Source organism: Fusarium solani (assembly GCF_023522795.1).
Source record: "Fusarium solani strain SB1 chromosome Unknown bctg00000002, whole genome shotgun sequence".
In the NCBI taxonomy this organism is placed as follows: domain Eukaryota; kingdom Fungi; phylum Ascomycota; class Sordariomycetes; order Hypocreales; family Nectriaceae; genus Fusarium; species Fusarium solani.
The window spans coordinates 1,358,218-1,376,163 of NW_027072155.1; the positions used below are offsets into that span (position 1 = coordinate 1,358,218).

Below are 17,946 nucleotides of genomic sequence, written 5' to 3' on the forward strand. Positions count from 1 at the left end.
GTTGTTAGTTGAGGTCTAGTCTTGGGTGCGGGGATCAGCTCTCAGCATAACAGCAGCGGCGATTTTTGGCCATCCCAGCAGCAATTTCGGATCGAATTAGAGGCGACAAATGAGGCCGATGGCAATCCACCTCGCAGTGGGTATCTGGACGCCAGCCTTGCTCTGGTGGTGAGTAATTTCGGACGATGTCCAAGGAAGGCTACCCCTGCTTAGCCTGACGCTGTCGTGTCGCACGGCGAGGAGGGCAAGCCACAGCCTCGTCAACGAGTCCAAAGGGGCAGATAGTCGGTCATCCTGTCAGGGGCGAGCGTTTGCAAAGCCGTAAAAAAAAAAGCCCATGGAGACTAGATTGAAACAAGGCCGAAATTATTTGTCGCTGGGGGGCTTTCTCGTGTGTCTGTTTCCCCGGATCGCCGCTCACATGACCGTTGGCAGCTGCAGGGACATGGCCCGATGAGATGGCGAATTGAGAAATTCGAACCCGGTCGGAGAAAAGGCACTTGCAATGGAGCCGATGACAGCCTCGTCGTTCCTCAATGAGAAAAGAAGCAAAAAACTTGACATGGGCGCTTGGCGCCAGAAGCGAGAATCTGGGAGTGGATAGGTAGACAGAGACAAGTTGCAAGAGACTCGCGACGGGTGGGTTGAGAAAAATTCCTTGTTGTCTTGAGGCAATTGGAAGAAGCGACAGAACCCAGATCTGGAAAGCACGGTCGGAGCGAATTCACCTTCCCAAGTCCTTCCTCCACTCAATTGTCTACATGAAGCAGTAGCAGTCCTGCGTAAAACTGCCTGTGCTTGGTTCATGGTTGGTTGCTGGCTCTCGATATGGAAGGTACGGGACACTGACGGCAGCGCAACGGTGGCAGGGGGAGGTGTCAACTTCGGCAGGCGCGTTTGATTTCGTCGTGCTAACTGCCAACCAGCCGTCATCGCAAGCCACGCGCTGTCATCGCTCCTTCCTCGATGCAACCTCCCACGGCCTGAGAGCCTGATGTACATTCGACCCAACAAGGGTTCTGTGATGAATGCCCTCCTTCAGTTCCACACCCATCACCCTCAAGTTGAGCTTCAACCCGTCTCTAGGCCCGACTTGTGGCATTCTCCGGTCCTTGCCATCATAGTTTCTTTTTCAGCTTGTCCCCGAGCGTCTTTACTTTTCTCGACACTTGCTATGTGCAATTTAACTTGACCGACTTTGAGATTGATCGACGTCGGCTAGACCATCGCCACCAGCCGCCGCTTGACAGCGAGGGATGTGTGAACGGCCCGGCCCATCGAATTCCGCCCGATCCCTGCATAAAGAGAGACATCTGCTAGTTACGACCCGCATACCGCCCCGAGTAACCTCGTGGACTGACCAGGAGAGCTGAGGCTCGCTTCCCCAGTCTGAAGCCAGATGCTTGATACACCGTCATCGAGGACCCCCACAAGCATGGAATGCGGTTTCTCATCAGCTGAGAACGAAAAGTTGCATGCCGGTAAAGGCAAATGGAGAACAATACTCAAGAAAGCCCTTGGAATCCTGCACATGGGGGAGCCTGGTCGGCGGATAACGGTGGCCAATATCATGCCAGGACGCGGGTACCCCACGACATGGCCATGACCAATGCTGACGTGCGACGCAAAACACTTGATCTATGAGGCACAGCAAGAACCAACAAGTGTGGCATTCGACCAACAAGACTTGGACAAGGGTGACTGCACGAGCGAGAGCGATCATAACGTGTTGGGCTCACGATGCCGCGATACGCAATCGGCAAACTGACTTGACATGGTGGAACGCGGCTGATGTTCACACCGACACTCGTCTCGCCCTTCGGCCAAGTCGACTGGTATGCAGACCCGAGACCTCGGGGCTGGCGTCAGGGTTGGCACGACGGGCTTGCACCAGAGCTGCCGCCATGCTCACTTGTCACAATCTCAACCCCATACCAGGGGGGTCCTTGATTGGCTTCGCCCAGGCAAGGCTCGGTCCGCCAATCGCACACGTCAAGCTACGGTCACGTGAACAAAATCTCATGCGGAAGATCCATGCAAGTCCGGGTAGGCTGCATGTCTCCCGTGAAGGCCCCGGTTTTCCAAGTCCGCCGCGGGCTTACTGAACGGGCCGCCATACCCAAATGGGGTAGGCGAAGCTATCACGGAGCTCGTGGAGCGGTCGCCTTGGTCGCCTCACCGCAGGAAGAGGGGAGCCTGGTGGACAGGTTGGCAAGTTGAGCAGTCACTTGGATGGCGTGGTCGCATCCCAAAGGTCTGGTACCCGCGCCGCAAAAAGCAACAGGCCCCGAAGGAATCTTGGGCTCCCGGAGGAAAAAAAAAACAAAAAAGAGGGCAAGGGTTGGTGCTTGCAGATGTGCATCCGTCCAGCAAAGCCTGCCACGTCGCAATTTCACGGCGCGGCACGGTCGTCAGTCACTTCGCGCCATCCCGGGCTGCATGTCATCCTGGGCCACCAACACTCGCCAACGACGATACGTACCAACGAGTGACTTTATCCTACAGTGCGAGATTGGCCAACGACGCACGGGAACCGATTCCCCGTTTCTGACAACCCATACCAGACAACCCAACCCACACAGGTCAGCCAGCCCCGTCACGCCCATTCTGGTCCCTGTGCGACAGGCACAGACAGACAGGCATGAGACAAAGCGCCAAAGTCAGCCATGAGCGGTTGTTGAATCAAAGTCAAATTCGTGTTGCGGGATAAATAAGGACGAGGGCCCTGCACTTGGCGATCAATCACTCTAACCGACCACGCAATTGGGGCTCGAGAGTGCTTGGCGACGTCTGAACGTGAGGGGAGTGAGCACAAGGCAAGGCAAGGCAGGGCAGGGAAGGACAGGGCAATGTACTCTGGCACCACGAGACCTGGTCTGCATGCACGGCGACCTGCAGGCTGAATAGTGCGGCGCTGGTCTGGCGTGTTGTTGTTGTCCTTGCCTTGACCAGACGGGGTCCCCTGCGAGACAACACGCCCCAAATTGATTCTTGCCAATCTGACGGGCGCGCCTCGCTCCTACAAGACTTGAAGTGCTTTTTGCGTTGATCTCGCCGGCGCTCGATCTAGCGACCGCCACTCCGATAGGGCGCAGGCTCATCCGGCGCCGGCTAGCAGCTTGTCGCAGCGCAGCGCAGCGCAGCCATGCACCTAGCCCATGGCTCCGCGACCACCAGCGGGGCTCCGCCACGGAGGACAGAGGGTTCCCGCAAGAGCAGCAAACACAGGCCGGCTCGGCCGCCAGCCAGCCCACGGCTCGGCCTTGCTTGGTCAGAGGACTCGGCCGCCTCGCACCCCGTCTCTGAACGCCTGGTTGACCTCTGGCCGGGGTTCTGCGGTGTCATGCCCGATCAAGACTGCGGATGGCTCGGTGACAAGTGGGAGCCTGCTTCTAATGACGGACATACAGCAGTATGGCAATCAAGCGGTGAGGCGGACAGGGCGACATCTGCCAATCTACATCCATGCCAGTTTGTGACCCTTCTCGGACAGAGGGATTGCCATTTTCACCTGCTTGCGTCGGGGCCGCCTCTATGGCCCTGTTTAGCAACAGACTCTGTCAAAGTAAAGTTGTGCTACTCAGCGCTGCTCTTCTTGTCAGGGTCGCAGTCTTCGTATCCCTCGACGGATGGCTGCTAGGCCGCACCAAACTGCCGGCCGTGGGTTCGGCTTGGCATAGTTCCCGGGCGGGGATGGGAGGGAATGCACGACCTTGTCTCTGGAGGTTTTGCCGCAGCAGCCAGGAACCTTCATGCATTGATGCTTCGACATGACAGTGCCGTACCGTACCGTACCGCACTGCATCGCAGAGGGAGCGAGCTGCTGCAGTGTGCTACGCCGCAGCATCATCCCTTGCAGGCTCGGCGATCAGCGTCGCCTGTGGTCAACCCCACCCTTCTCTTTGGGCTGGCTGCATGTTACGGCTCACGGGCGGGAGAGCATCTCGTACCACTTACTTGCTCCTTGGACGCTTGCATTGGCCTATGATTGCTGTACCATATCCTCCGTACGGGGTACCGAAGGAGTTGCTAGAATGGCACAACTACCGGGTGCTACAGTACTGCTCCATTGCACTGCTCCTGCTACTGTAGTATGCAACATCTCCCCTCCCGGCTGGCGGACCGGTGCGCTCGCGCATGCGCAGGATCACGGAGCAACACAGCAACGCAAATCGACGATCTTGGCTCGGTTGGCGACGTTGGCTAGTTAAGGGGAAGGACGGTGTAGGCAACCGACTCGCCCATGTCGCCAAGCGCACACTAAGGCCTTCTGTCTTGGGTGTCGATAGTAACTACGCCTGTTTTGCCAGTTATGAGGCCAAGCCAACAAGAGTTTCGGGAGCTGTTTACTTACCAGCAGCTTGGAGTCCCTCCACGGTCCCAACATGTATTTACGATCCGCACGCAACTGGCCTTGATTCTCTGGATCAAGCCGACAACTGAAACATGCAGGCGTTACTTGATTCCGGCCATGTACTGTTGGGTGAGGAGGGGCGGGGCTTTTTCATCAATGGCAACGCGGAGATATTATCTTCAAATGTTTGCGAGGATATGTCTGCGATGTTGAAGGCTAACTATCCGAAAAGTCTCCGCTGCCGAGTTTATAACATGGAGTTTTCTGAGCGACCGAGCAACAGAGTTCAACACTTGTATCAACTTGAATTGTGTACGAAACCACCATTGGCCCTCAGCAACCAAGACCAGGTGTTTGATGCTGCAATACTTGATCCTTATCCTGCACGCTTTGCTCGCTGTTTCACTTGCCGCTAGGCCTGACCTCGCCACCATGACCGACGTTCTATCCGAGAACCAGGCGTACTTCAAGTGAGGACCCCTTCCTTTAGTTCGGCATGAACTAGAGAGCTGCATGCATCCGCCATGTCCATCATTCGATCTCGGCTGCTTGTTTGCCTGCCACGGCCTCATACCTGTTGGTCTGGCCTGGTCTGGCCTGGTGGTGGATCAGCAACTTGTTTTCCACCACGTCACGCTACTAGCCGAAGCTGCAGCCTCCTGTGTGAAGGTCCTTGCTAATTCGATGCAATTGCAGTAAGATCGCCGGGGAGTATGACCAACGCAACGCAGGTGCGATTGCACAGCTGGAGCGCGACATTGAGCAACAGACGGCCTTTATTGGAGTCAAGCAAGGTGCCAGACTGCTAGACTATGCCTGCGGCACCGGCATGCTCTCGAGGGTTAGTTACCTACCTAGGATGAACCTGTCCGGGCCAGACATGATGGAGACTGACGTTGTATTGCAGGTACTGGCAAAGTACACGAGCGAGACCATTGGCATCGACCTCTCTAAGGACATGGTCGGGGTGTATAACGCCCAGGCCAAGAGCCAGGTTAGTCTCAACCACCTCAAGCAGGCTGTGAAGCCCGCTTTTGGTCCACAGCAAGCCGTCTTGTCTTGATGGTTGAGTCCACTAACAGTACATAGGGTTTGTCTAGGCAGGCCTATCAAGGCAATCTGGCTGATCCCGCCGACCCGTCGGCTCCGGGCTTCTCGGACGCCAAGTTCTTCAACTTTGACATAGCCGGCGTGGGGCTTGGTTTTCACCACATTGACAAGCCAGATCTGGCAGCTAAGCGGCTGGCTGAGCGGCTCAAGACTGGCGGAGTGCTCTTTATCATTGACTTTGTTGCCCACGAGATGGACCCCAAGTTCGCGGCTGGACGGGGTATCACGCATCATGGCTTCACTGAAGAGCAGATCAAGGAGATGTTTGAAGGAGCTGGGCTTGTTGATTTTGGCTATGAGGAGTTTTCAGAGCCTATCACGTTCAAGGACTGCCACGGTGAAGGACATGGGCATGGACATGGACACGATCATAGTCACAGTCACGGGCATGATCACGGTCACGGAGAGGGCCACGATCATGGTCATGGACATGGACACGGAGGCAAAGAAGGAGTACAAGCTACGAGGAGGGTCTTTATTGCAAGAGCCTCGAAGCTCTAGCGGAGCTGCGCCTGTTTAGACTCATCAACTGTCAAATTAGACAGATGTGGCGGTTGACTAACAAGTTGACCGCTTCCGAAACATTCGGATACTTGATTGTCAAATAATTAAGTCATGTACATTTTCCAGTACAGCTGTTCCGTGTCTTGGAACTCTTCGGGTCGGTGATAGTTGCGGGCTTCTGATACCAAGTCTTGGTTACAACTACGAAAGCACATTCTCCCTAGATAGCACAACAAACAACCCTTTATCAACTCTCTATTAAACTTGCCAGATGTCAAAATTCCCTGCCGTCACCACCTACCCGTCTTGGGTAAACAAGTTACACGGCCGAGCAAGAAGCTTGGCACTGGAATGAATATCCACACGCAATCCCGCACACCAACCTTATCCGCAATCCACAGACGGCCCTTGAGGATTATATCCGTTCCAGAGGCACAGCGCGATTCCATGGACCAACAGTAAACACCACTGAACAGGCGGGTGCCCCTTCCGGCTGGCATGTGTATAGGAAAAACATCTTGTGACAGGTAGAGACAGGTAATCTCCTGAGAAACCAGAGAAGCATTCCCCCACACCCTCCTCTGTCTGGGCCGTGCCGTCCCGCCCTTTCTGAGCAGTCAGACTTGGTGTCTTGTCCCTATCCGGAAAAAAAACAAAAAACAATAAATAAACGAAAGCCACTTTGAGAGATGAAGGGATGGGAGGTCTTATCTTGGCACATTTCTCCCCAAGACTCGAGTGGAGCAGAAATACAACAGCAAGGGAGCAGGATAGGCCCATCAGAGTTGCCAGTGACGTCTTTGAGTCGGGCAAGGGAGGCTTATCCGGGGCGGCGCGATCCGGTGTCTTGGAAGCGAAGGGGGAGCGATGGCTTGCATCATGTGGTCCAAAAGCCTCTTCCGCGCTTCCAGAACGAGACCCCAGTTTTGTCGACTGAGTCGTGGAACGAGAACTGGTCTTCCACACGCCCTTGTTTTGAAGACAAAAAGATAAAGGAGTGTGTTTAATTTGCGGAGTTGGCGGTGGCGGACGGACTCATCGAGGGCGGCGGCGGCGGCGCTACCCGAAGCGAGGGCTTGGTCATTTCCGTCGAGCATACCAGTCAAAGAGGCTTTTTGAGCCGTGTGTCATGAGGCCCTGCGAAAGGTGTTGTCTGTGTCAGGTCAGCAGCTGAGACTCTTGGTGCAATATCACGTTTGAGGGGGGGTCTGATCGTCAGCGGACTGTAACAAGAGTCCGAGAACTTGGGGGGAGGTTGGTGATGCGAGCTGAAAATATGTCGATTAAATGGCAAAGTCTATGGTTAAATGGAACCATCTATGTCTGTATCCGGGCAGTAGATCTGTTTTCAAGTACTTGGCAAGCTTAATTCTCGTCGAGTTCAACCACGAAAGCACCGCCAAGGAGGAGGGCTGGTTCCTCAATGTTGTGATGCTCGTAACTGTGTCGTGTTAGAATACGTGTCATTGATAGATGGGCGTGGGTGGTTTTGCTAACTCACCTGAGAGTTCCAACACCACCAGCCTCCAGAAGAAAAGCAGGGCCATTCTGTAGAGAGTAGCGAGCCCATCTCATAGCAAAGGCGCGGAGGATGTGGCCGTGGGCGATGAGGAGGACATCACCACACTGGTCCTTGTCCTTGTCCTTGCCCATCACCGGCTGGTGCCACTTTTCACGAATTTCCTTAATCAACTCGTCCAACCGTCTCGTGACGTCTTCAGGACTCCTGGGATGTTGTTAGAAGATGAGGTTGTCGACGTGAACGGCCCAACTGGTCTGGGAGTGTAGGGTAGACAAGATTGTCAGATGGGATGGGGTACTCACTCTCCTCCTGGGCATCCATCTCTCCAGATATCCCAAGTTCCCCTGTAGCCTTGTCCATCTCTCATCTTGCGAATCTCGGGGGTGGTGATGCCCTCATAGTCGCCATAGTCCCACTCACGGATATTCTCAGTGACTTCAATCTTGGCACCACACTGGAGACCTTCGCCCTCACTCTCTCCGTGTCTCGTCCACGGCAGAGGTTCATCAAGTCCAATGTTGAGCAGTTCAAAGGTGCGTTGGGCACGCTTGCGGGGTGAGACGTAACTGGAGGGCATGTCAGAACTGGGTGTTGAAAGGGGAGATGTTTGTTTAATGATAGGAATGGAATGGAGCCGTATAGATGGTTTTGCTAGATCAAGAAGGCATCGAACTGAACTTGCCGAGTATTCTTGACGATAGCTTCCCTATCTTGATGGCCTTGAAAGATGTTTTGTGGAAGGTGGGACACGAAGAGAAATCGACACTCACATGTGGGCAATCTTCTTGGGAGCAATAAGTCGGTCATGACCAACAAGAGCCTGTCCCGTAGCCTTGACACGCTTCTCACCGTTGGCGGTGAGTGGAATGTCGGAACGACCGGTATGCCGACCGTTGAGGGACCATTCCGTCTCGCCGTGGCGGACGATGAAGACGCGGGGTGTGGACATGGCAGACGAGTAGTTATAGTAGCGCAGTAGAGCTTAAATGAGGTAGTACTCGATTGAAAGTTGCAGAGCAATCTGCTTCAGTGGCTGCTGCTCTGATCAGCAAAAGTCGTCAAGCGGGGGAGAATGATCTGACGTTAACGCAGCCTATGATGGCGGGGCCGAGTCAAGGCCGGAAGGAGTGGGATAAACCTGTTTGGAGAGGCACAGGTCAGGCGAGCGTCTATACTATCGATTGATATGCAAGGTAGAGGCGTAGGCGGTGATGCCGCGCCTGATATATATGTGCAAAAAGGGTAATTTCGGTGAAGAAGAGGGACAAAAAGGTATCTTGACCTTGGGGATTGTGGTGTTGAGGGGATGGATCGATTACGTTGGGGCCCCCGCGCTGTCTTTGACAGGTCAGGTCAGGAACGAGCAGGAGGGGTACCTACTTGCAGTTGCCTTGATGGCCTCTTTTTTTCTCACACACAATTAAGAAAGAAAGAAGAAAAAAGCTGCGCCGTACAGCTTGCTTTCATGCACCACCGCCAATTTCTTCCAATAGGACAGGATAATATCCTTTACCCGGCGGCCGCTTTACGGTCTTCTCTCCTTGCACATGCCACTTCCAGCCCCACTCAATCAGTCAAACTGGAGGGGGGAGCAAAAGGCTGCATCAGCAACTGCATGGCGGGTTTATTGTTAAGCTTCATGTAATGACCTATCTAAGCCATATTTTGAACAAGTGTCTATTTTGTGACTTGTTATGCGTTGTTGATGCATGGAGAAAGTTGAAACGACAATATGTATGAGCCACCATTGTCCTCTATGAATAGACTCGAACCTCGAAACTCAAGTCTGCTTTTTCGGCCTTTTATTCTTTACCATAAATAATACACGTTGCCCTTTATTTTGAATCTCAAAATAGTAAACAAAACAACAACACCAATCATCTCGACATCCCTACCACCATCCCCCATCACCAACTGCTTCATCATCAACACACTCACCGTGACATCAGCCAACCCCCCCACATCATGCCCCTGCTCCACAAGACTGCAGCTAGCTTACTAAGCTGCCTCCCCAAACCATCTCGGCCCCAAAAGTCCCACTCGGCGGCCGCTGTCGACGACGATCCAAAGTCCTCGTCCGCGTCCTCGTCCCGGTCCTCCTCGCCGACTCCGACTCCCCCGGAAGAGATCGAGCTCGACGTCCTCACCTCGAAACCCGCCCCGCCTCCGACGTGTCCGAGACTCAACTCAACCCTGTCAAACTCCACCACGAGCAGTTCCGAGTCCTCCACAGAGTCTTGCAGCTCGGATCTCTTTACAGATAGCTCAGGCTTGACACCCGAGGAACGACGCAAGCTTGTCGAGGAAATTCTGAAGGAGCTGGAGGCCTAGTGACGACCTCCTAAAAATCCTGCAATAAAACATCTACATCATCACACAATGGCTGGAGTGCATCAGTGGACGAGGCAAGAAAAGTTCAAGCGCGGCATCTGGGCCGTAGCTTTCGCCGCCTGCATTTTCGCCGGCACAATCACCGGCGCGCAATTAAAGACGGACAATGAAAAGAAGGAGGTCAGATTATATCAATACTCCATGCTGCGGGCTATATACTGACCTTGGGCAGGCCATCAAGGAGTTTCGCGCAACCTCACCAAATGACCAGATAGCCGCTCTCCTGTCACAACGGCAAGCTCTTGTCTCGCAAAAGGAGATTCTGCAACGGAAAATGGACGCATTTCAAGAGCGTGTCAAGGAGAGGGAAGCCGAAAAGGCAAGAAAGGAAGCGAATCCTTGATCATCGCCGTGAAGACTGGCTCTTGAGGCCTAGTATCAGTTTTGTTGTATCACCATCATGTAACTCTATGAAAAATTGCATTCACGACAGGGAATCGGCGTTGAGGAATGGGAAAAAGGGATCGGTAGAGGTATTGTTCATTGAAAGCTTCATTAGAAAGCTCTACAAAAGGAATAGACATCAAAAATTCATCTCGTTAACATTGGCGAATTGATCCTTACTTTGCCCCTACGCCTGACCATGTTCCTGTTCATTTTCATCTAACACGTTCGTTCCGCCCTGTGCCACATCCCCGTAACACAACCAGAACTACCTCGTCTATCTATACCCATAATCCCATGAAGCTTACTCCTCGGTGCCCTCAGCAGTTGGCAGAGGGATGGCCCGGTACAGCAGAATGAGAGCAGAGTGAGACTCACCACCACCGGCGAGGGTCTCAATCTTCTCTGCTGGCACCTCGGAGACCTTGTCATCGTTGAACCACCACCACTTGCCGTCCTCCTCACCCTTCTTGCCAGTCTTGGGGTCGATAGGGGCGGCCTTCTTGACGTATGAAGTGTAGTGACCACTGTCGGCACTGGCACCTTGATGCGTCACGACACCTCGGAGCTCATACAGACCCGACTGGTTAGCACCATCGTCCTGGCGGAGATCGGGGTTGATGAGGGCATAGAGCTCCTTCTTGGCCTCCAAGAGAGAGGCCTTCTTCTCGGCCTCAATCTCGGCATCCGTCCTGTAGGTCTCACCCTCCTCTCCCATCACGGTGTCGCCGTCAGCCGTCTTCTCGGCCTCCTTCTTCTCCTTCTCAGAAGGGAGAGCGGCACCGCCTGGAATGTCGCCGACATCAACATTCTTCTTGCGTCGCTTGCGGGTACGCTCAATGTCCTCCTCGTCCTTGCGAATCTCACGGACCTTGTCACGAACAGGAACCAGAGCCTTCTTCAGCTCATCCGAACAAAACTCGACAATATCAAGCTCCTTAGGGAAGGTCACCTTTCGCATGATCTTGGCCTTCTTCTGAGTCTCTCGCTTCCAGAAGAAGCGAACAAAGTGCACCGTGAGGTACTTGGGGGCCCGCGAGATCTTGGACGTCTTGGTGTAGACGGCATCGCGGCCGAGGACCTCTGAGTTCTTCTCCAGCTTCTCACTCAGAGCAGCGATGATGCCATCTCGCAGGTGGTTGGTTGAGCTGTCGATGTGACAGTTGAGCTTTCCGAAGCTCTCAGTGCTGGTAATGGGCTGTTCGCCGCCGTTGCGGGCTTCCTCCTCGTCACACTCCATAACCGACGAGAATTCGCCCGACATGTACTTTTGCACAAACGACGTGTCGGATGAGTCTTCATCCTTGATGCGAAGCTTCTGGCTCAGCTGTTGAACAATTTGCGTCCAGGCCTCCTCAGCGTCCTGCTGGGCGTAGCCGTGACCCGTCTTGGACTTTTCGGCAAACTGGGGGTAGACAATCCGTAGGGCGTTGAGGAAGTTCAGAGGAGGGAAAGAATCTTGCGTTTCGCTCATCTTCTTGTACAGACTGGCCAGGTGGCCGGCCAGATCGTTTGAAGAGCCACCCAAGAGGAGGCTGCCAGAGGCCGCGTCCGGGGTGTACTTGGATAGGGCATCTTGAAGTTCTGGGATCACACGCAGAGTCTGGAGGGTGGAGTTGAGGTAGCAAGTGTTTCCCAGGTTCATCAGGCCGGCAGGTGTGGCGCCAACCTGCTGAGCCTGCTCAGCCTCTGTCATGTCCTCGACGAACTTGACAGCATCCTTGGGTCGGACGATATCTCCAGAGGCAGGAGTACCCATCATCATGATAAGCTGACCGGGCTTAAGGTTCAGCTTGCTCATGTCCGCATCGTCCTTGAGCTGTCCTCCCTTGATCAGGATCTTCTGTCGCTCGGGCTCGACATTTGTCAGGCTGTACATCTGGAGCTTAAAGTCCTCGCCGGTGGAGTTCGGGTCGACCTCGACATCGTGTTTCTTGCCCTGATGCTTCACGACAACTGTTGTCTGTTAGTAATCGAGTCGATAGCGAGGGAGGAGTGTGGGCAACTGACCTGATATGGACGCCATGATGTCGGTTCACGGAAGCTCTCCGAGCTTGAAAGTGGAGGGGAAAAGAAGGAGAGAAAGAGACGCAAGAGGGTATCTCGAGGTCCCCTATCAATGACAGCTTAATCGGCGGTAGCACGACACAGTCGGTGAAAGCAAAAAAGAAAAAGAGTTCGTGCCTCTAGGCAAGGTTCATGTGCGTAGAAGATGCGAGAGGTGCGTCACCGATTGGTACCTGGACGACGGCGAATTGTTGGTGGGGAAAGCGGTGTAACTTCCGCGGGGCAACAGATGTGGCTGAACAGAGCTCCACCAGCCACAGACCGCTGAGGCTCAAGCTATCCTCCCACGTGACACAACGCTGTGAACCTCTCCAGCTCCGCGCCTCGTCATGAGCCCCACCCGGGGGAGACGTCAGGCACGGCGCCCCAGAGTGACAACTGCGCCTCACGTCGAAGCGAAGCTCCAACCTCCAACTCCAACATCGACCGACCCCGCCGAATCCGTTGATACCTCGACTCACGCCTCGACAGCTTGATTAGAGGCATCATAGGAAGCATCAGCAATCATGGTACATCTTTCAGGTCCCCAGATGTCAATTTACTCAAGCTGACGCCTGCTCCCCGCTTCTAGTCTCAATCACTCCGACCTTACCTGCAATGTGTACGCAGCAGCTTGACCGCCGCCCTCACCCTGTCCAACTTTGCCTCCCAGACGGCCGAGCGACACAATGTCCCCGAGATTGAGGCCCAGACGTCCCCCGAGGTCCTCCTGCAGCCCCTGACCATTGCGCGCAACGAGAACGAGCGCGTCCTGATCGAGCCCAGCATCAACTCTGTCCGCATCAGCATCAAGATCAAGCAGGCCGACGAGATTGAGCACATCCTGGTCCACAAGTTTACGAGATTCCTGACGCAACGTGCCGAATCGTTCTTTATCCTGCGGAGGAAGCCTATCAAGGTCGGTTTTGTTGTCGTTGATGACGGTTACCCCTGACTGACGTCGTTGTAGGGTTACGACATCTCCTTCTTGATAACAAACTTCCACACCGAGGAGATGCTTAAGCACAAGCTTGTGGACTTTATCATTCAGTTTATGGAGGAGGTTGACAAGGAGATCTCTGAGATGAAGCTATTTGTGAGCACCTCTCACGCGTGGACAAATTCCGGTCTAACCGAGTTGCAGTTGAACGCCCGAGCACGATTCGTGGCCGAGTCTTTCCTTACACCTGTAAGCTGACACCTCCTTAAAACTGCACTCACCACTAATACTGACCTCTGCAGTTTGACTAAAGAACCTCAGCTGGCTTGAGGGTTGGAGTTATGCTTGGGGGCGTCGGTTGTCGCGATATTCTTGTGATCAAGGGAAAAGGTACCGACCATGATAGCAATTTGACCCGCAGAGATGTAGACGGGGCGAACCTCATGCTACGGCCAGAGGGAGGGATCCGAGATGACGATATTAGACATGAAACCTTGTCGACTACACCGAAACTTGAATGCACGCTTTTTAGAAATACTCTGCCTGCCTATGTCGTCTGATCTCCTAAGCTACCACCGTATTTGCTTATGTTTGCTCGAGTTGCCTAGACAGGCTTAGGCTTTGCATCGAGTCAGTGGCATATGCCCCAAGGCATCCAATTGACCCCATTATTCCAGTGGGCGTTCCATTGTCGCACCCCAAACTTCAAAGTTGAGTAGACCGCAATTCACCACCAAGAGAGAATAGCAAATTATCCAGATCCCGAATTCGTCCTTTTATCACTTCATCTTCATTAATCATTTCACCAAAGATTGGCTGTGGCCGGTTCTTGGTCACTCGGCCAGCAGTGTCAAGCATCGCCACTAACCTCAATTGACACTCTGATATAAAAGACCCAAAAGCAGTACAAGACATTTCCCATTGCCCTTAATTCCTCTTTAAAGCATTCCCATTGTATTTCCTGCTTTATTCCGGTTCTGACTGGCTTGATCGTGAATCATTGTCGCTCGAGTTCGGCTCATCTATTTAAGCCCCCCCCTGTCTCCTTTTCTCCCCTTCAACCTCATCTCTTCTCAACACTGCCAACTGACAGCCACTGCCTGGCACTTTCAACTCCCATCTTTGCATTTCCCAGGCTTCATCCGTCACGTGCGCAGCCCTCCCGTTTGCCCTACTTCTTCCTCCCCCTCCCGCTTCTTTTCCTCTCCCCTCTTCTTCCACTCAACATCATCTTCCCTCGAACACACTCGCTCTGCGATCGCACTTCAAACATTTCTACCTTGCAGCTTCCACAGAGCTCAAAGGATTGTTTGCTTGCCTTTAGCTACTCAAAGGCGATCGTCTGTTTGCGCGCGCGTTCTCTTCGCATGTCTCCGCATTCATCTTTTTTAACATCCAACATCATTCAACTCCATTCAACCTTGCGCAATCGAACTTCGTTCCCTTGCGATCGCTTCATTCAGGTTCGTTCGCGACACAAAGACAAACGTCATGCCAGGAATTCTCAAGTACAGAAACACTAACTCCATTCAGCCTTTGTCTTGCGTCTCCGTATCAGAAAGACTTTAGGTGGTTATCCCCTACTGGTAAGTTTTGTCCCTACCCGCTCCTCTTCTATGTCGCGGGAGATTAGTTTCTCGCGCGAGCCCCCTGGGCGTTCGTCCTCTATTGAACTCCGCCATTCACCATGTCATGACTTGAATCACTGACAATCATGACCCATTTTAGGTCTGCGATCTCATCATGTCGCATAACACTGGCCCCTTTCCCGGGCAGTTGAACGCCGCACTGCCTAATATGGCACGCGGCACCTTCCCGAACCAGCATGCCGTTCAACCCCCGGCTCAGTACCCGGGACCTTTGAACTCGCACCCACCGTTTCGGGGAGGAGCTCCTTCCTTCCACGGCCAGGGCGCTCCGGGCCAAGGTGCCGGAACCGGGGCCCACTCTGGACCACACCCGATGGTCAACGGCAACGTCCACGGTAGCATCAACGGGAATATGGCCATTGGCGACGAGTCTTGGATTCCGTCTGCTCATCAGGTCATTTCCAATGCTCTGCGAGTAAGTTCATCCTGGTGTTTTTTTTATCTTCTCTACTAACTTCTATTCAGTCCAGTGGACTCGGGAACCAGAACATCGAACGCCCACCCATGCCCGTGGTCATTGCCCCTGGCCAAGAGTTTGGTCTTCAGAACTATGTTCGGGCTCCCCCTAACAGCCCCGCGGAGGGATTTGCTCAACTGGCCACTGCTGCCAACACGTACGGTCCTGGTGCTTCGGTCCCTTAGATGGGAGGCCAAGCTACCATGAACGGTGTTCCTCAGGAACAGGTAAGTTTCTTCTCTCCTCGGACCCCTGATTTAGGTCTGTCATCACTAACTCTTAAACCAGGCCCCTCAGGTGAACGGAGTTGAACCTGGCCCACCTACTGGTCTTCTGTCTCCTCCTCATAGACACTCGGAGATGACCCTCTACACTGGAGTCCCCAACAACGGTGGATATGTGAACCATGGTCACTCCAACAGTGGAAATTCCAGTGTTGGACTTCCTAACGCTGGAATGTTCAACGGCGGAATGCCCAACGGTGTGCTTCCCGTCAACGGGGTTCCTAACAATGGTTTCACCAACAACGGACTTGCTAATGCTGCATTTGCTAACGCTGGACTTCCCAACGGAGTGCCTTCGATCAATGGTCTTCTCGCCAATGGGGCTGTTCCCGATGCTGGTTTCCCCAATGCTGGTCCTCCTAACGTTGGATTTCCTAGCAACGGAGTCGTCAACAATGGACTTGCCAACGGCAGAGTTCCCAATGGTCTGTCTGTTCCTATGGGCAGACTCCCTCAGAGCCAGTCGTACACTGCTGGTCTCGCTCAGAGCAACTCCCAGAACTCTGGCCTCTCGCTCATGAGCCCTGGTGACACTCCTCACGAGATTACCGCTCCTCGCGCTCGAGTTCCTTTCTCCAGCCCCCTTGCTAACGGGCGTCTGACTGAGCCTCGAAACTACGCTCCTCGCACTTCGGGTCAACCTGTTGAGCGTCTGCCCCCTCCTCGCTTCAACCTGAACTTGGAGTCGATCCCGGCTGTGTCTGAGAATGTACCTCAGGAGTCGTCCCAGGACCCTTTTGCCAGTCCTGCTCCTTCTGATGCTACTTCTCTGGTCCCGTTCCCCAACTTGCCACCTCCTACCGTTCAGCTGGCAATGCTGGACAATGCGCAGCTGGACCGGGCCATGGAGATGGCTCTCATCAAGGCCAACGCTCCCAAGTCGGACAAGCTTCACCAGCTGACGGGCACGTACACGGGCTTTCCCAGTCTTCAGATGGCTCTTAACGTGAACTTCTTCCCCTTCATTGATGGTCCTAGCTCAGCTAAGCCGGTCACCTACGGTGTCATCCGCCTGAAGAACGTAAGTTGATCTTCTCTCTGCTAAATTCTCAACTTGATGTTAACTGCCGCAGATTCCATTCTCTACCAAGCGTGCAGAGGTCGTGGCTTTCATCGGCCGCAATAGCAAGATGCTCAATGATGCCGACGAGCCGGTGCACATCATCATGGACCGCGCCACATCCAAGACTATGGACGCCTTTGTCGAGTTCCAGACCATGGAGGACGCGATCCGCTGTGCTGAGCGCCACCACCAGTTTGCTCAGGCCGGACGTGTCAGCCGTCTTGGTGATCGTCCTATCGAAGTCGAGCTGTCTAGCCAGGCCGCTCTCATGAGAGAACTCTACCCGCTTGCTCGGGGCGTTTTCTGGGATGGTGCTACTCCTAACATCCTGCCTCCTTGCGCTCGTGAGCCCTGGGGCAACTTCAAGGGTTTCATTTCCTGCGAGGAAATGGTGATGCTGGTCAAGCATGTCGAGGTTCCTCACCGAGTAAGTTTTTGTATTCATGCCTCTTCAACTCAGTCACTAACAGCCCAGTCCCCTTTCTCCAAGGAGTGCCCCCAGCGCCCCTACGAGTGCCTCATCAGCACTCTCGGCAAGTTTCCCTGGTTCGCCACCGACTTCATCACCGTCGCTCAGCGTGGTGCCATGTACAAGGCCAGCTTCAAGCTGATCCGTCTGCTTTCTGGGGCCGTTTCCCGAAATGATGACCCGGTCAACCTCAACCACCAGCTTTTCAGACGTGTTGTTGCCTCGGCCATGAAATGCAAGGGGTTTACCACTCTTCAGAAGGACAACATTGCGTTCCTGGTCCAGATGGGTCAGGCAGAAATGCGCATGTACCACCAACCTGAGAATGCCAGCTCCTGGGTTCACCAGTACTCTGTTACGGCCAAGCCTGGCGTTCCTCAAGATGTTCTTGATGTGAGTATAGCCATAGCCTTCCAGTTTCTGCCAACATCTGCTAACATGATCTTAGTGGTACATCCGAATCATTCGCGAGCAGTCGACTCGAGATGTCCTTGTTCGACCCATCTCTGAACGCACCGCGATTCAGGAAACCCTCAAGGAAACGGATGAGTACTGGGGATACTTCTTCCAGGAGGTGGGGTATGCCCAGGGTCCGGAGTTTGACATCATGACCCTCAAGCAATGCGCCTTTATGGAGTTCTCTGCCATTGAGCGTCTTCTCACTCGAGCCCTTGGCCGTTACTAAGTTGCGGCACCGGAGGTTTACTCCTCTATCGGTAAACATCACAGGTTTACCAACACCACGCGTCATTGAACGTAAGCCTTACAGGCTC

General features: G+C 53.9%; 9 protein-coding genes across 9 annotated transcripts; 7 read left to right on the plus strand and 2 right to left on the minus strand.

Annotated features, from left to right (window-relative positions):
• Positions 1-3,145: 3,145 nt before the first annotated feature.
• MRS44_004386 (uncharacterized protein) lies at positions 3,146-4,443 on the plus strand (the record flags this gene model as incomplete). The annotated part of the gene is made up of 3 exons (XM_065622184.1): positions 3,146-3,412; positions 3,778-4,014; positions 4,093-4,443. The coding sequence occupies 3 exons, from the start codon at positions 3,146-3,148 to the stop codon at positions 4,441-4,443; spliced, it is 855 nt and encodes a 284-aa protein (XP_065478256.1).
• Positions 4,444-4,786: 343 nt separating this feature from the next.
• Positions 4,787-5,984, plus strand: MRS44_004387 (uncharacterized protein; the record flags this gene model as incomplete). The annotated part of the gene is made up of 5 exons (XM_065622185.1): positions 4,787-4,824; positions 5,051-5,195; positions 5,262-5,410; positions 5,455-5,801; positions 5,839-5,984. 5 exons carry the CDS (start codon positions 4,787-4,789, stop codon positions 5,982-5,984), a joined length of 825 nt encoding a protein of 274 aa, XP_065478257.1.
• A 1,349-nt stretch (positions 5,985-7,333) lies between these two features.
• MRS44_004388 (uncharacterized protein) lies at positions 7,334-8,439 on the minus strand (the record flags this gene model as incomplete). The annotated part of the gene is made up of 4 exons (XM_046268924.2): positions 7,334-7,409; positions 7,470-7,694; positions 7,793-8,056; positions 8,261-8,439. The coding sequence occupies 4 exons, from the start codon at positions 8,437-8,439 to the stop codon at positions 7,334-7,336; spliced, it is 744 nt and encodes a 247-aa protein (XP_046136485.1).
• Positions 8,440-9,455: 1,016 nt separating this feature from the next.
• Positions 9,456-9,821, plus strand: MRS44_004389 (uncharacterized protein; the record flags this gene model as incomplete). Its single annotated transcript, XM_046280944.1, has 1 exon — positions 9,456-9,821. The coding sequence occupies one exon, from the start codon at positions 9,456-9,458 to the stop codon at positions 9,819-9,821; it is 366 nt and encodes a 121-aa protein (XP_046136484.1).
• A 48-nt stretch (positions 9,822-9,869) lies between these two features.
• On the plus strand, positions 9,870-10,224 carry MRS44_004390 (uncharacterized protein; the record flags this gene model as incomplete). Its single annotated transcript, XM_046275646.2, has 2 exons — positions 9,870-10,001; positions 10,054-10,224. The coding sequence occupies 2 exons, from the start codon at positions 9,870-9,872 to the stop codon at positions 10,222-10,224; spliced, it is 303 nt and encodes a 100-aa protein (XP_046136483.1).
• A 345-nt stretch (positions 10,225-10,569) lies between these two features.
• Positions 10,570-12,291, minus strand: MRS44_004391 (uncharacterized protein; the record flags this gene model as incomplete). Its single annotated transcript, XM_046275645.2, has 2 exons — positions 10,570-12,221; positions 12,276-12,291. The coding sequence occupies 2 exons, from the start codon at positions 12,289-12,291 to the stop codon at positions 10,570-10,572; spliced, it is 1,668 nt and encodes a 555-aa protein (XP_046136482.1).
• Positions 12,292-12,838: 547 nt separating this feature from the next.
• Positions 12,839-13,562, plus strand: MRS44_004392 (uncharacterized protein; the record flags this gene model as incomplete). The annotated part of the gene is made up of 4 exons (XM_046273652.1): positions 12,839-12,841; positions 12,904-13,230; positions 13,282-13,500; positions 13,554-13,562. The coding sequence occupies 4 exons, from the start codon at positions 12,839-12,841 to the stop codon at positions 13,560-13,562; spliced, it is 558 nt and encodes a 185-aa protein (XP_046136481.1).
• Positions 13,563-14,994: 1,432 nt separating this feature from the next.
• MRS44_004393 (uncharacterized protein) lies at positions 14,995-15,542 on the plus strand (the record flags this gene model as incomplete). Its single annotated transcript, XM_065622186.1, has 2 exons — positions 14,995-15,315; positions 15,366-15,542. The coding sequence occupies 2 exons, from the start codon at positions 14,995-14,997 to the stop codon at positions 15,540-15,542; spliced, it is 498 nt and encodes a 165-aa protein (XP_065478258.1).
• An 18-nt stretch (positions 15,543-15,560) lies between these two features.
• On the plus strand, positions 15,561-17,858 carry MRS44_004394 (uncharacterized protein; the record flags this gene model as incomplete). The annotated part of the gene is made up of 5 exons (XM_046283947.2): positions 15,561-15,584; positions 15,646-16,662; positions 16,715-17,131; positions 17,180-17,566; positions 17,622-17,858. The coding sequence occupies 5 exons, from the start codon at positions 15,561-15,563 to the stop codon at positions 17,856-17,858; spliced, it is 2,082 nt and encodes a 693-aa protein (XP_046136480.2).
• Between the last annotated feature and the right edge of the window lie 88 nt (positions 17,859-17,946).